This window comes from Neoarius graeffei, chromosome 2 (genome assembly GCF_027579695.1).
Source record: "Neoarius graeffei isolate fNeoGra1 chromosome 2, fNeoGra1.pri, whole genome shotgun sequence".
Taxonomy (NCBI): Eukaryota; Metazoa; Chordata; class Actinopteri; order Siluriformes; family Ariidae; genus Neoarius; species Neoarius graeffei.
The window spans coordinates 106,697,575-106,712,599 of NC_083570.1; the positions used below are offsets into that span (position 1 = coordinate 106,697,575).

The 15,025-nt window shown below is 42.8% G+C and overlaps 1 protein-coding gene across 2 annotated transcripts in view; it reads right to left on the reverse strand.

The window, feature by feature from the left end:
* Positions 1-15,025, reverse strand: part of LOC132882095 (histone-lysine N-methyltransferase PRDM9-like) — a 70,929-nt gene that overhangs the window by 23,030 nt on the left and 32,874 nt on the right. For both annotated transcript variants that reach the window (XM_060915333.1, XM_060915334.1), the window contains exons 6-9: positions 10,717-10,813; positions 10,471-10,581; positions 10,090-10,358; positions 7,286-7,353 (exon numbers count right to left, since the gene is read on the reverse strand). In XM_060915333.1, the coding sequence (XP_060771316.1) occupies positions 7,286-7,353; positions 10,090-10,358; positions 10,471-10,581; positions 10,717-10,813 (545 nt within the window). The remainder of the gene's footprint in view (positions 1-7,285; positions 7,354-10,089; positions 10,359-10,470; positions 10,582-10,716; positions 10,814-15,025) is intronic.

The window sequence follows — 15,025 nt, forward strand, 5'->3', positions numbered from 1 at the left end:
TTATGGGGCAATAAAATGAAGCCAGTTGATGTACTGAATGACTAGGTTATCACATCAACGGATTTTTTTCTTTCCTGATGGCACAGGCATAAAATTAGGCCTCAGGCTGTGAAACAGTGGTTCAGGAAACATGAGGAATCATTTTCACACATGAATTGGCCACCACAGAGTCCTGACCTTAACCCCACTGAGAATCTTTGGGATGCTGGAGAAGACTTTATAGAGTGGTTCAACTCTCCCATCATCAAGACAAGATCTCAGCGAAAAAGTAATGCAACTGTCATTGTCATTGGTCCCATCACCTGGCCTGGTCGTAGGGGCGCTACATTGCTGAACACATCACCAACTGTCTCCATTTCTGGCGGTCATGGGATAGGGCCTGAATCCTGGCAACTGGATGGAAATAAGTGTTGTGATGTTGCAGCATAAGGTTGCTGAAACAATGCCAAAGCAAATGTGCAACATAAGGTAAAAGCTGGTCCAACAAAATATTAGTGTGTGACTGTTGTTTGTTTTGGGTTTTTTTTTTTTGGCTGGGCAGCATACATCCCACACTATGTGTTATTCCAAGTGAAGTTACTGAAAGAGAACAAACAAGGCCCACAGGCCAGATCCGGCCCGCGATATAATTATATACGGCCTGCGAGATAATTTCATGTGGCTATTATTAATGGCCCGCTGGTAAATAGTGCTCCCACCACGCACTGCAACAGCTGCCGCGCACGTCAAGACCTGTGCACCAACCCGTTTTCCTGCACTGCCAATGGAGCACTTGCATGTGACGTCACAGCCGATCCAGATTGTGACAGACACCATCTTGTCGGTCAAACGCCATATTCCGCCTTCTACTTCTGGTTCTACTTCTGCTTTTACTTCTACCTTTTCTTCTGGAAAACCCTACTATATACAATTCTACTACAACGGCTGCGGCTACAAGCTCTCCCTACCTGTGCACGTTTATGTTTTTTGTGTGTATTTTTGCGTGTTGTTCGTCTGTACCGGACTTCAATATCCATTACAACCGTATGGACTTACTGGACATTGGTTTCCAGCAGAAAATGACGGTTTGTAGCGATTTCCATCGCATGCACAACATTCCGGACGAGAAAAAAAAAAAAACATTCCGAATGAGATAGCGAGACCAGCGGGGTCTCCGTGGATTGTTATCGGAAGCAAAGCGAAGGAGGCGGTGCCGGGAGCGGAAGCAAAAGCGAGGCTGCAGAGCCGGCCTGTTGACTAAGCTCAGAAAACAGCCACTCAAATTTCCACTGCCAAGCCTCTACCTCTCCAACGCCAGATCCATGTAAACAAGACGGACGATTTGGAATTACCTTATTCTATTCTATAATCGGCTGGTCAGTGCTATACTCAATACTTAAGTGACTTACCCATCCAATGAGGATTCTTGTTTACAAGATGCCACATCTGAGTCGCTGACAAATCCTGAATTTCTGTAAAGATAACTGTCCAGAGATTTATAGGCACGCAGTGCTTCACCACTGAACAGCGAGGGAAAGTTAATGAGGTAATTATACACGTCCGGGTATTCCGCTGGCAGTTCAAAATCTGGTCGTGAAAACTCCGTCCGGTAAGCCATAAGGGTCACAAATCTGTAGATCGTTTATTTTAGACATATATCTAGTTATCTGTTCATTAGAAAAATGAGCCGTGTAGTCCGTCGGTTGAAACTGATCCATTCTGTACACGAGTGCAGCAGTATTCAGCGGTGTTTTTGACCGACAAGATGGCGGTTGTGTACTTTCCGGTCACGTGACTGCAAGATCTCTATTATACATTGATCAGTGTTCAGCGGATAAAAGCATCAGTCAGCACTTTTTAGTGTGACATTTAAGCTAGCCTGACCCCCAAAAAATGGCCAAATGAAAAGTGGACTTTGAAAACAGGGATTTTCAAAACAGGTGGGAGGCAGAATACCTGTTCGTTGACATCGGAGGTAAACCTGTGTGTCTTGTTTGTGGAGCTAATGTGGCCATAATTAAAGAATATAACATAGGACGGCATTATGAGACAAAACATCAGGACAAGTACAAAAACCTGGACATACAGCAGAAGCTAGAGAAGGCAGAAGAGTTTAAAAAGAGTCCGGTGTTACAGCAAGCTATGTTCACAAAAGCAAAAAGTGAAGCTGCCGTGAAAGCTAGTTTTGTAGTGGCAGAAGAGATAGCCAAATCAGCCCGGCCTTTTATGGAGGAAGAGTTTTTGAAGCGCTGCATGATTAACATGTGCGACGTCTTGTGTCCAGATAAAAAGCAAGCATTTTCAAATACAAGTCTCAGCAAAAATACAGTTGCTGATTGGATATGTGAGCTTGCAACTGATTTACAGGCACAGTTGATGGAAAAGGGAAACGACTTTATTGGATATTCCCTTGCTGTGGATGAGAGCACCGACAAGACTGACATTTCACAGCTGGCAATCTTCATCCGTGGAGTGGACTCTAGTTTGTGTGTTACAGAGGAATTTTTAGGTATTAAACCAATGCGCGACAACCACAGGAAAAGACCTATTTGAAGAAGTATCTAAATGTGTGAATGACATGAAACTGCCCTGGGACAAACTTATGGGACTGACGACAGATGGAGCGCCTGCGATGTGCGGGGAAAAGAGTGGATTGGTGGGACGGATGCAGGACAAGATGCAGAGGGAGAACTGCACAGGTGAGCTGACAGTGCATCACTGCATCATACACCAGGAAACGCTGTGCAGCAAAGCCCTGAAGATGGAACATGTCATAAGCACCGTAACACAGTTAACTTTATAAGAGGCAAAAGTTTAAATCGCCGGCAGTTTCAGTCTTTTCTGGAGGGAATACATTCTGAATTTGGTGACGTGCCTGATCACACAGAGGTGCGATGGCTGAGTCGAGAAAAAGTGCTCAACAGATTTTTTGAGCTGCGTGAGGAAATTTGTCAATTCATGGAAAGGAAAAGGAAAAAGACTCAACAGGGCTCCAGGATAAAAAGTGGCTGTGTGAGTTGGCCTTTCTGTGCGACATAACGAAGCGTCTTAAAGGATATGGGACATGAAACATAAAAGCACGCTATATCAGTTTCTTTCCATTAAAAATATGAATTAATTGCATCAACAAATACAAAATCATCTATTAAATTCAGCAAAATCGTTATATTCGTGATGATTATATGGCATTTCTGCTCGACTTCCGATATGCATTTTTTGCAACCAGAAGAGCCGCTGTCACGTGATCATACGTAACAAAAACTTTCGGGCACAGCACAAGCGGGTAGATGAATGGAGAAGTGGATGACAAGAAAATTGTTTTTATAGTCTTTAAAGTACATTGGACATCATGGTGTATTGTGCTGCTTATGGTTGCAATAATTCCAATGGGAAATGCCCTGGAGTAAGTTTTTTTGCATTCCCCAAGGACCCGAAGCTGAGGAAAGTGTGGGCTCACCTGCGCATGCGCAGTAGGCTTCGCACATGCGCAGTAGGCTTGGTAGGACAAATCCAAGAGGTAGAATAACTTTACAGAACACCTGTTGAAAAAACTTTGCACCTACTGTTTCCCACAAACTGTGTTCGGACCATTTCACTGAGGATTCTTTCAACATTAATACTCAGGTACTGAGCGATATTAATTCATGAAACAGGAAGTATAAGGATGAGAAAAAAAAAACAGTTTAAATCGGGAAGCTGCGCACATTTGCGCCAGGCTGCACAAATGTGCGCAGCTTCCCGATTTAAACTGTTTTTTTTTTCTCATCCTTATACTTCATGTTTCATGAATTAATATCGCCATTTTTTATTTTTTTTTAAATCGGATCTGCGCGATTCAGCCGTGAAAAAGGCGGCATCCGCCGAAAGGCGCGCTGTTTGCATCCCTGCACGGAGGCCAGGGGACAGGGCAGGAATATTTTTGTTGATATGAGTGATCCGGTGCGATTTCGCGACCCCCCTGTTGAAGACCTCTGCACTAAGCGACTGAAAGCCGAGGTAAGGATTAGTATTATAATTTTGGGTGTATCAATTATTGATTATCATAATTCTGACTCGTTTCGCCATTTTGAATGTTTTCATCTCGGACTCTGGAAGCATTGTATCTCAATCAGTCTCGAAAAATATCAGCAAAAAAAAAAAAACTAGCTTGCAACGGACTTTAGCTAGATCTATGATGAACTTTCAGTGTATGATACAAAAATAATACTTCTTTCAACAGATCATTAGCCTTTGAGCAGAATTGTTTTTAACTTACCAGGAAGTGTTATCGAGCCGACCGCTTTCAGTTTCATGGGGACTGAATGAACTCTCACTCTCAGAATCATCTGACCCGTCAGAGTAAAGACAAGATCCATGTTCATGTGAATTTCCAGCTATCGGTTCGAATTGATAGGGTCTAACTTCACATCTCTGTGAAACATCGGGAATATCACTGTCGATGGTGTCCATTTCGGTAACCTGTTTACATTAGATTCCCAAGCGCTGGCTCCTTGGAAAGTTTTTGTTGCGTCACGGGTCACGTGACCACCTAGCTCATTAACGAATCCTTGTTTTACGCTGATGTATAAAAAAACTTGAATAATGTGATGATTTTCACATTTTTGACGCCCTGCAGTGATTTAGATGGCATTTCTTACGTCCTTTATACATAATTATGCCCAGAAAAAAATCCATGTCCCATATCCTTTAATGCATCAAACCTCCAGCTTCAGGGATGGGACCGTGTGATTACGGACATGTATGACGCAGTGAAAGCTTTTCAAGTCAAGTTGCACCTGTGGGAGACGCAGATGCAAAAAGGGAACTTATGCCACTTTCCATGTTGCCAGTATATCACAGATCAGGTCTCCACCGCTGTGTTTCCAGCTGCGCTTTTTGCTGATAAACTGAGCACATTGCGCACTGAGTTGACACGGCGCTTTGCCGACTCTGAAGCGCAGAAATTGAACTTTGAACTGCTCAGAAGTCCATTTGCAGTTGACGTGGAGAAAGCTCCGGCAAACATCCAGATGGAACTGATAGAACTCCAGTGTAACGGCACACATAGGGCAAAGTATGATTCTGTGGGGCCCGCACAGTTCCACCAATTCATTCCTGACACGATATCCCAACTCCGCCTACACGCTGCTCGAATGCTCTGCATGTTTGGTAGTACATACCTATGTGAGCAACTTTTCTCTGTGATGAAGATGAACAAAATCACACAAAGAAGTCGTCTCACTGATGCACATCTCCACTCCATCCTGAGAGTTTCCACAGCTCAGAGCTTAACCCCAAACATAAATGAACTTGCAGCCAAGAAAAGATGCCAAGCATCTGGCTCGGAGAAATGAAATAAGAGAGAAAACTAAATAGCTTTTTGTTTCTGGACTTTTTGCTGATATCACATCACAGTTTTTATTTGAAAAATTTGCAAATTTTCATCAGCTTGAAATATTCTCATTTTGCCTGATGTTACACTGCCGTTCAAAAGTTTGGGGTCACCCAGACAATTTTGTGTTTTCCATGAAAAGTCACACTTTTATTTACCACCATAAGCTGTAAAATGAATAGAAAATATAGTCAAGACATTTTTCTGGCCATTTTGAGCATTTAATCGACCCCACAAATGTGATGCTCCAGAAACTCAATCTGCTCAAAGGAAGGTCAGTTTTATAGCTTCTCTAAAGAGCTCAACTGTTTTCAGCTGTGCTAACATGATTGTACAAGGGTTTTCTAATCATCCATTAGCCTTCTGAGGCAATGAGCAAACACATTGTACCATTAGAACACTGGAGTGAGAGTTGCTGGAAATGGGCCTCTATACACCTATGGAGATATTGCACCAAAAACCAGACATTTGCAGCTAGAATAGTCATTTACCACATTAGCAATGTATAGAGTGGATTTCTGATTAGTTTAAAGTGATCTTCGTTGAAAAGAACAGTGCTTTTCTTTCAAAAATAAGGACATTTCAAAGTGACCCCAAACTTTTGAATGGTAGTGTATTTTTGAAGAAAAATACACTAACTTTAAAAACGCACATTGATAAAACTTGCTGAATTCGTGCTGAGTTTCTCTCAAGAAGAAAAGAAATATATCACAATGGAAAAATAACTTCGTTCCGCCCGAATAAGTTCCAAATCTGTGCTCAAATCAGAATTTAAGGGAGTTGTACTCAATAACGTACAATATGACTCAATGACATGGACAGGCTTTAATTTTCAAACAAATTTTGCATACACTGTACACACACAATCTTGCCTATAAATACCCGGGGGAAATGATGGGAAAATTGTCATTATTGAAGATGCCACGCCTAAGCCAAAATCAACGTGAACAGGCCATCGGGATGTTGCGTGCCAGAAGTACACAGACAGAGGTCGCCCGGCACTTCGGTGTTCATCATTCGACCGTTTCCCGTTTGAGTCAGCGTTACAGACAGACAGGGAGCACCAGGGATCGTCCACGCCCTGGTCAGCCTCGAGTCACGACGCCAGTTCAGGATCAGCACATCAGGCTAGCTCACCTCCGTGACAGATTCCTGACCCCCTCAGTCACTGCTGCCGAGACCCCTGGACGACACAGACCCAGAATCTCCAGCGTGACGGTCCGAACATGGACCAACTGTCACTTTGAATTTTTTTATTGTGAATTAATTCTTGAGTTTGACAATAAATGTCCTTTATCGATGTTTCAAGATGTGTGTGCATTACATACGATATCATAAATTTCAAATATATGCATGGATCTAAAGTGATATCGTGTTGAATTCCATTGTGCGTTTTTAAAGTTACTTAGTATATAATTTTATATTTTATGCGTTGAAGAAAAAGTTGTTGTATTCTGGCTATTCAAATTCATATTGCTGATTAAAATATTGTCAGTTTTAGACTGTTCAATAAACGTTAATCCTGTTTGGCCCGCGACTTAGACTGTGTTTTCAATTTCGGCCTGTTCTGTGATTGAGTTTGACACCCCTCTACTAGGTGATGCACATATCCACTGTTCTGTGAATGACAAGAATGAGATGCAAGTCTGGCCTACTCCCCACAGCAGTCGTAGTTTGATGGAACAACAACCTGCTGAAGAAGGGGAAGACAGTGATGTTGAGGAGTAGGTCATCTCACTTCCAGGCGTGAATAGATGTGTTTTCAGGCAGATATGCAAAGGCCTGGTATCACATACTACCGTGTTACACCTCATTACAGTCATTCAAACAACAGTAGAAGAACAAGACCTAATAATTTCTCACCAAATAAGGAATGGTAAAATCACAGACTAAATAAATCCCCAACCGTGCAGTTTTCGGCAGTGTACTCCTCACCTCATCCAGTTAGAATACATCTCTCTCTTGGCATCTATGTATTCCTCACATTGACTGCTCTTGGATATCTAAAGAAATATAGAATAAGAAGTATATTTGAATATACATTAAAGACTACCTCAAAGTGCAAACTTTCAGCTGAAGGTATTTACATCCATATCATGTAAACGGTGTAAGAATTACAGTACTTTTAGATGTGGCCCTCCCTTTTTAAGGGGCCAAAACAGTTGGCTGTTCCATGGCTAGGTGTGCGTTAATCCCTAAATATTTTACTTACAACCCCAAATCACCCTGTGATGACCTGGCGACTTGTCCAGGGTGTACCCCACCTTTCACCCGTAGTCAACTGGGATAGGCTCCAGCTTGCCTGCGACCCTGTAGAACAGGATAAAGCGGCTAGAGATAATGAGATGAGATAACCCCAAATCGGAAAAAGTTGAAATGGTATGTTGAAATTAAAACTGAAAACAATAACTTGTAAATAATCTTTGACCTGTACCACACTCAAAACAATACAACAGCACATTAATGTTTTACCTCGTGAATTTTATTGCCTTTCATACCTGCAAACTCGTCAGAGAAAAAAAGGTGACATTGTCCGGGTGGGGGTGCGGATAATGGTGACGCCGACACTGAACTCAAGTAAGTGTTAAGAAATAAGAAAACAATAAAAGAACCAAAACACAAATTATATTATACTGAAAAACATTTATTTTTTCCTTCTCTAGCCTGGACAAGGGCTTCACAAACACTCTTACGCATGCAAACACCATGGAGGGAAACTGAAAAACACTATTTTTCAGTATGTTTTGCATGAATAATGAAAATGAATGAATACTGATGCACGAGTTTTAAAGATCATAGGATGAATCGCAGCTCCCTGTGCGTCTGTTTTGCAACAATGAGACTGTTGCGCAACATTTTATGCAATCTTGCAATGTTTTACTATCAGTGCGCGATTTATCAGCTTCAATTTGCCACGCTTTGTCACTAGTATATAAACTCTGTATAGTCAGCTGCTTCAGACCACCACTGACCATGGATGCCGCTGCACCAATACCTCCTCGCCGTCTATTGGGATTGCTGAATGTCCGAGTACAACTCCAAGAACTCCAGCGAAGACGTTTGGGCGTGCTGGCATTACTTATCCGTCGTCGACTCTAACCTGACTCGTACGTGCACTCGTACCATGGATTCGTTAATTGCACGAGCGCCGCGCGTTCAATCGTCCAATTACCAGATGATTCGCGCCACCCTATCGCACTCTCTTACAACACCTGCTTTCATTGTACAACAGTCGCAAGATATATCGCAAGATTTCATGCTTTTGCATTGCACAACGGTCGCTTTAGACGTGCAGGTTTTGCACGACTACTTTTTCATATGCGATTATTTCGGCAACAGTTAACGATCAATATGAAAATGTATCGGTCGCACGAATGTTTGGTCGCTTCTGATCGTGATCCAATTGTGAAACATGCTTTAGCAAACAAATATCTGTTGTTTTAGCTCCAAAAAGGCTGACTTGCCTTCAGTTACCATCAGAGTTTCCACATTAGGTTCAGGGGTCTCTTAACAAGCGCGAACATAGATGGCAGTGTGTTTCAAGATCCTGAGGCAAAGGCTGAGATTCCGATTGGTCCAGAAAAAATGTCAATTATAAGAATTGTCCAATAATGGCCTATAACATGGCAGCAAGCCCACCCCCCCTCTCTTGACAGGCGCGAGCTCAGTTGAGATTACGATCGGCCCAGATGCCGCCCCCCCCCCAAAAAAAAAACTCTCCGGTTCTACACGATTCACGTGAATGACCCAATTGACAATGAAAAAGGTGACTGTCGCCAAAAAGCGACAAGTTTGCAGGTATGCCTTTGGGACGGTAAAGCATTTACACTTTATAATGTTGCCGTTCCTTCTCACAACGCTTAAAAGCTGTTTAGAGACTGAAAACACCAAGTGATGAAGTGTTTCAGGTGTTATTTTATCCCATTCTTCCTGAAAACAAGTCTTAAGGTGTGTAACAGCATGGCGTTGTCATTTCGCTCCAGGTGCAACTTATTCCCACTTACTGTCTAAACACAATCAGTGGCAAGTCAGAGGGCTTACACGTGCATGGTAGTGTTCATCCGGGTCATTTATCAGCCGGACAAGACCGCTTCGCAACAAATTCAATGGCCAGTTCTTCTTGAATGCTTTTCCTTGTCAATCTTCTCCGCTTTTAAATGGAGTCAAGCGATTCCCAAGCCAATAACTGGACTAAAGATGGTGTTCTTACCCTCATCCAGTTATGGGGAGATGCAGATCATTGTTTGCTTTTTCAATTTAAAATTCATCTAAAAGAGCCAATTCATCTAAAAGAGCCGACTCAAAGAGTCGATTCGTTTCCTGAATGAGGGCAATAAAGCAAGTTAAAAACAAGCATCTGATCACGGAATTGCAAATGCGCATTTGTCTAACCGACGGTTTGCCACCAATAGAGAGTGAGGATGTAAACATGAAGGAAAGTGGGCACAACTTGTTCCCGCTGCCCGTGGAAAGGCAACTTTAGAGGGAAAGGTCAAAGAAAATCAATACAATACAACTAATCAGTCAATATTCAGACTGAGCTGATATACATCCTGCTGTTAGTGTTTCCTAGGGTTGATTAAAATGATACCGATGAAATGATATGAAAACTTAAGGGGTCACTTGAAAAGGGAAGAAGTCAAGTGTACACAGGTTCATCATTGGTTCCTGTGTGCTAAAAATCTAACAGTCTTAGATAATGCCATATGTAAGATAAGGATTTGAAAAAATTAACTCACCACCCAAGAGTAGCCACTATTCATGGCTTCCTCTCTGTCCACCAGGTCTCCCTCACATGGCCCAAACTGTGCACCAAGTGGAATAGTCTCCCCCTTATTGAACACTCCAAGGCCTGCATCAGGAATACCAGACTTTCTGACCTCTAGACCAGGCGGAAGGGTTTGTATGGCTCGGTCAGTAATTCCCATGGGAATGGGAGTATCAGAAATGAAAAGGACTTGACCATGAACTTCACACTTGTTGAAGTAGGATTTGCATTCCTCACAGTCTGGAATTGAAGGATGCAAAAAGTCTCATTTTTAATTGTGCCATCACAAATGTAGCTGAAACAGACCCAATAATTGCCAAAACTGTTGTGTAAACCTGGAACATTGACTTACAGAGAAACTCGTCATTTTCAGGTTCTTCCTCTTTTACAGGTTTCCTCTGGAATCCTTCAGTCTGTTGGTCGACAGCGATGATTAATCCAACAGGGCGTGATGTCTCGGCACCTTAAATTCAGATTATGGAATTTTAAGTCATCTCAAGTAACAATGTGAAATATAAAACAGAAAATGGAGGAAGAGTGAGTCCTGGGGAAATGGTTCAGTCGCAAATTAAGCATAGTTGGACTAATGTTGCCTTACAGAGATAGCCTCCATCTTCAGGTTCTTCCTTTTTTACAGGGTTCTGATAGTCCTCAGAGTCTGATGTCATGCAAGTCTCCGCTGTGACATCATCAAGCTAATGATCAAAAAACAATAATATTTATTTAATCAAAGTCTGAAAGCAGCTTTTGATTTTCTCTATCACACTTCATGATACAATTGCACATATTAGAACGTGTGTGTAATTAGCAGGATAGCTTGCAAGCTCAGGGAAGAAAATGTGGATACACCAAAGCACACTTCTCAGCAGTAAAGAAAAAAAAATATCCAGAAACCAGACAGACATCTAAAAGGAAACTATTTATCTATATTACACCTTTAAAAGTTCCTTCAAGAAATTATGTTTTCACAAGTTTCATTAGTGTGACATCTGAACCTTGGGTGAATGCTGTCTATCATTTACCTACATCAAAGTTTTATCATTTCAATTTCACATTTGCATAGACAAATGTTTTTACAATTTACATGACTGATGTGACAGCAGCCCAAGAAAATTGCTACCCAAGCAGCACATCACTTCTCACTCCACCACGCCTGTGGTACTGAAAAGACAGCGACAAAACGTCTGTTTTAGACTGCCAAAAGCACTGGGGCCACAGGGCAGGGCCCAAAGATTGCACACAGCTGGAGCAGCTTAAATGGCACCTCAATTTACCCTCCTTGAGCAGCCAGGGGAGTATGAAGATGCGCTGCCACAAATGGAGATTAGTTGGGTTCTCTTTGTGGATGTCAACTGATTCTTCCCTCCTCTCTCCACATAGGCCACTTCATTGATGCCAAAGATGACGACAACGGAGATGGAGACCAGAGCGCTCTCACCAACGATCACCTTCACACCTGCTTCCAGTGGTGGATCAGCGAAAGACCCAGATGCAGCCAGACCCCACCTGCGACACCACATTAGGCCAGCTCTGGCCCTCTGGCACCTGCACCATTCTCACCACTTGCACTTCACTCATCCTTCTACCAGACCCTGGGTTGTGCGTCTGTGTTCCCCACCACAGCCGCAAGCCCCAGCCTGATTATTTTAAAATATAATTATCATATAACTAGACACGTCACAATTTCTACAGAAAATCACAATTATTTGTGCTGACTGACACCTCACTCCTGGCACTGGGTGAGATTATAGAGTGACCCTGCTACCTTGATCTATAAACGTCTCTTGGCATGTTTGGCACAATCCACCCTTCTTGGTGTGTGCCCTGCTGAATCTGCCTTACAGCTTATGTGCTGAATCTGTACTACAGCCTCTCTGGACCTACCCCAGAGTAGTCAGAGACTGGTCTCATCATTTCTTATATAACGGTCTCCCTCTCCCTGCTGAAGTTGGACAGAATTCAGTAACTAAACCACAGTCATTGTTTTGGCACCCAAGATGGCTCGCTTAGGAAGGGTAACAGAGAACTATCACTCTCACTAGTGGTCAGAACATCCTGACCTTGTCCTCCCCGAGCAGAGATCCCAAATGGACAGCAAGAATTGGCCCTCAGACACACCAAATACTGCAACCTAACAGTCAAGGAAACACTCCCAAGGAATTCAAGTGTTCCAAGCAAACAGACCTTGTATGCCTTTGAGTGGAAGTTCTGCAAATGGTGTTCACCTCATCAGCTGGACATGGGCCGTAGACCGATTGCTAGGATTTAGACTTTCCTCCAGGGAATGCTAGAGAGCTGCCATTTCAGTGCATTACTGTACTGTGTATCTCTTGATAGTGCTCTCTCTAGGTCCCATCAGCTTATTACCACAGGGGAAAGGCATTTCAACTTGCCACAGAAGCCTTGGGTCTCCCCCTTGTGTTCATATCAGTTAAAGACCCTCCACATGTGGAGCATACATGTGAAGCTGACATGAAATGAATGTCTCGCAATACTGCCTTCTGCTACATGTTTCTGGACACACTTTGGGAATCAGTTTATTGAGCTTGCAGACTTCAATGGGAGTGACATGGCAGTGCATTTCCTGTTGTGTCTGGTATGTGCACTATGGAGATATCTGACCCAGACAACAGACATTCTGACGCTCAGACCAATCTTTTGTTTGGTCTGGTAGGTAGGCAAGACCCAAAGAGCACCCTTGTCTAACCCCTTTGCACATAATGTGTACAATTGTACACATGAAGTTCCATAGCATTTTTCCTTGTGTCCGAAGGGGCGAAGAAGATTGGTGTAACCCATTGGTCTGTCTCTACTTGGACAAGGCCTATAGACTGGATGGACATCCAGCCCCTACTGTGGTGTGCCACTCTACAAGACTACCTGCTCCTCATGGCTCTTAAGAGATGTTCTTCTCCAAGATGTCTGTGCTACTGCTACCTGGGCAATGCCATGAACTTTAAGGTTCTACAAGGATAAGATCATCCCTCCCACTATTATTTGACTTAGTTAACAGTAGACAATGTATATACAGTATTTAACATTGGTTTACTATATTAGGGATGCCACCAAAACATTCTGGACAAAAATGGTCAAAATGGCTGTTTTGCTTTTTGGCCAAAAGGAAAAAAAGTACAAAGATTAAATAAGCCTACAAAGAAGTGTCAAACTTCGCTCAGATAATATTAATGGTAATGATAATTAGAAGGTTGTTTGATAATGAGACCATGGTTTGCTTTTTTGTTTTTTGAGCAGGCTTCCACTACTCAACACTGAGCACCATCAACAGACCAAATGTTGGCAATGGGAGCCTTACACAACATGGCATATTATACACTCACTGGCCACTTTATTAGGAACACCCAACACCTGCCGTTTTATGCAGTTCTCTAATCAGCCAATCCCTTAACAGCAGCACAATGCATAAAATCATGCAGCTGCAAACCAAGAGCTTCACGTAGTGTTCATTTCAAACCTCAGAATAGGAAAAATTGTGATCTCAAACGGTGACTTTCACTGTGGCATGGGTGTTGGCACCAGATGGACTGGTTTGAGTATTTCAGAAACTGCTGATCTCCTGGGGTTCTCACACACAACAGTCAGAATTTACACAGAATGGTGCGAGAAACAAAAAACATTGAGTGAGTGACAGTTCTGTGGGTGGAAACAAATGCTTTGTTGATGAGAGGTCAGAGGAAATGGCCAGATAAATTCAAGCTGCCAGGAAGGGTATAGTAACTCATATAATCACTCTTTACAACCGTGGTGAGCAGAAAAGCATTTCAGCATGTAACAGCAGAGGACCACATTGGGTTCCCTTCCTGCTGGCCAAGTACAGGAATCTTAGAATCAAGAATAAGTTCCTATTAAAGTGGCCAGTGAGTGGAGACAACAATTTGATGCTTTTTTTTTGGGGGGGGGTTGAAGGGGGTTGCCAGTAGGAGCATGAAGTGGTGACCATGGGGGAAAAAATGCTTGAATATGCCTGCCTAAAGCTGCTTTACACAGGCGCTTGCGCTGGAACAATCTGTTTCCGGAACAAGTTGTGCCGGCCCAACTGCCCGGCTAAAAACGATTTGCTCCGCAATAACTTGACAGCGGTGGGCGCAACTTGTTCCGGAACATCTTGCTCCAGGTGCAACTTGTCCCGGCTTACCATTTAAATACAATCGGTGGCAAGTAAGAGGGCTTACACATGCATGGTTGCATTCATCTGGGTCATTTATCAGCCGGACAAGACTGCTGCACAGCAAATTCAATGGTCAGTTCTTCTCAAGTGCTTCTCTTCTCAAACCTCTCCATCTTTAAATGATACCGTCAAGAGATTCCCAAGCCAATCGCAATGATAACCGGACTAAAGAAGTTGTTCTTACCCTCATCCAATTGTGGGGAGATGCAGATCACTGTTTGCTTTTGTTATTTTTTCAATTTAAGCTGCATCTAAAAGAGCCGACTCAAAGAGTCGATTCATTCCCTGAATGACACATCACTCCGAGGGAATCAGTTTTCCAGAAGTGAAAGTCGGATTTGGAGAAATCAGCCGACAATGAACCAATTTACTGCCGAGTCTCTGAACATTTAAACAGAAATAAGCAGCGCGAGGACAATTAAGCAAGTTAAAAACAAGCTTCTGATCATGGATTTGCACACGTGGACTTTTGAGTTTACCTGTCTAACCGACGGTTTGCCACCGATAGAGAGCAAGTGTGTAAACACAAAGGAAAGTGGACGCAACTTGCTCTGGGTGCAACTTGTACCCACTGCCTATGTAAAAGCAGCTTTAGAGGGAAAGGTCAAAGAAAACCGATACAATGCAACTATCAATCAATGCAAGGTATTCAGACTGAGCTGATATACATCCCGCTGTTAGTATTTCCTAGGGTTGATAAAATGATACCGATGAAATTATA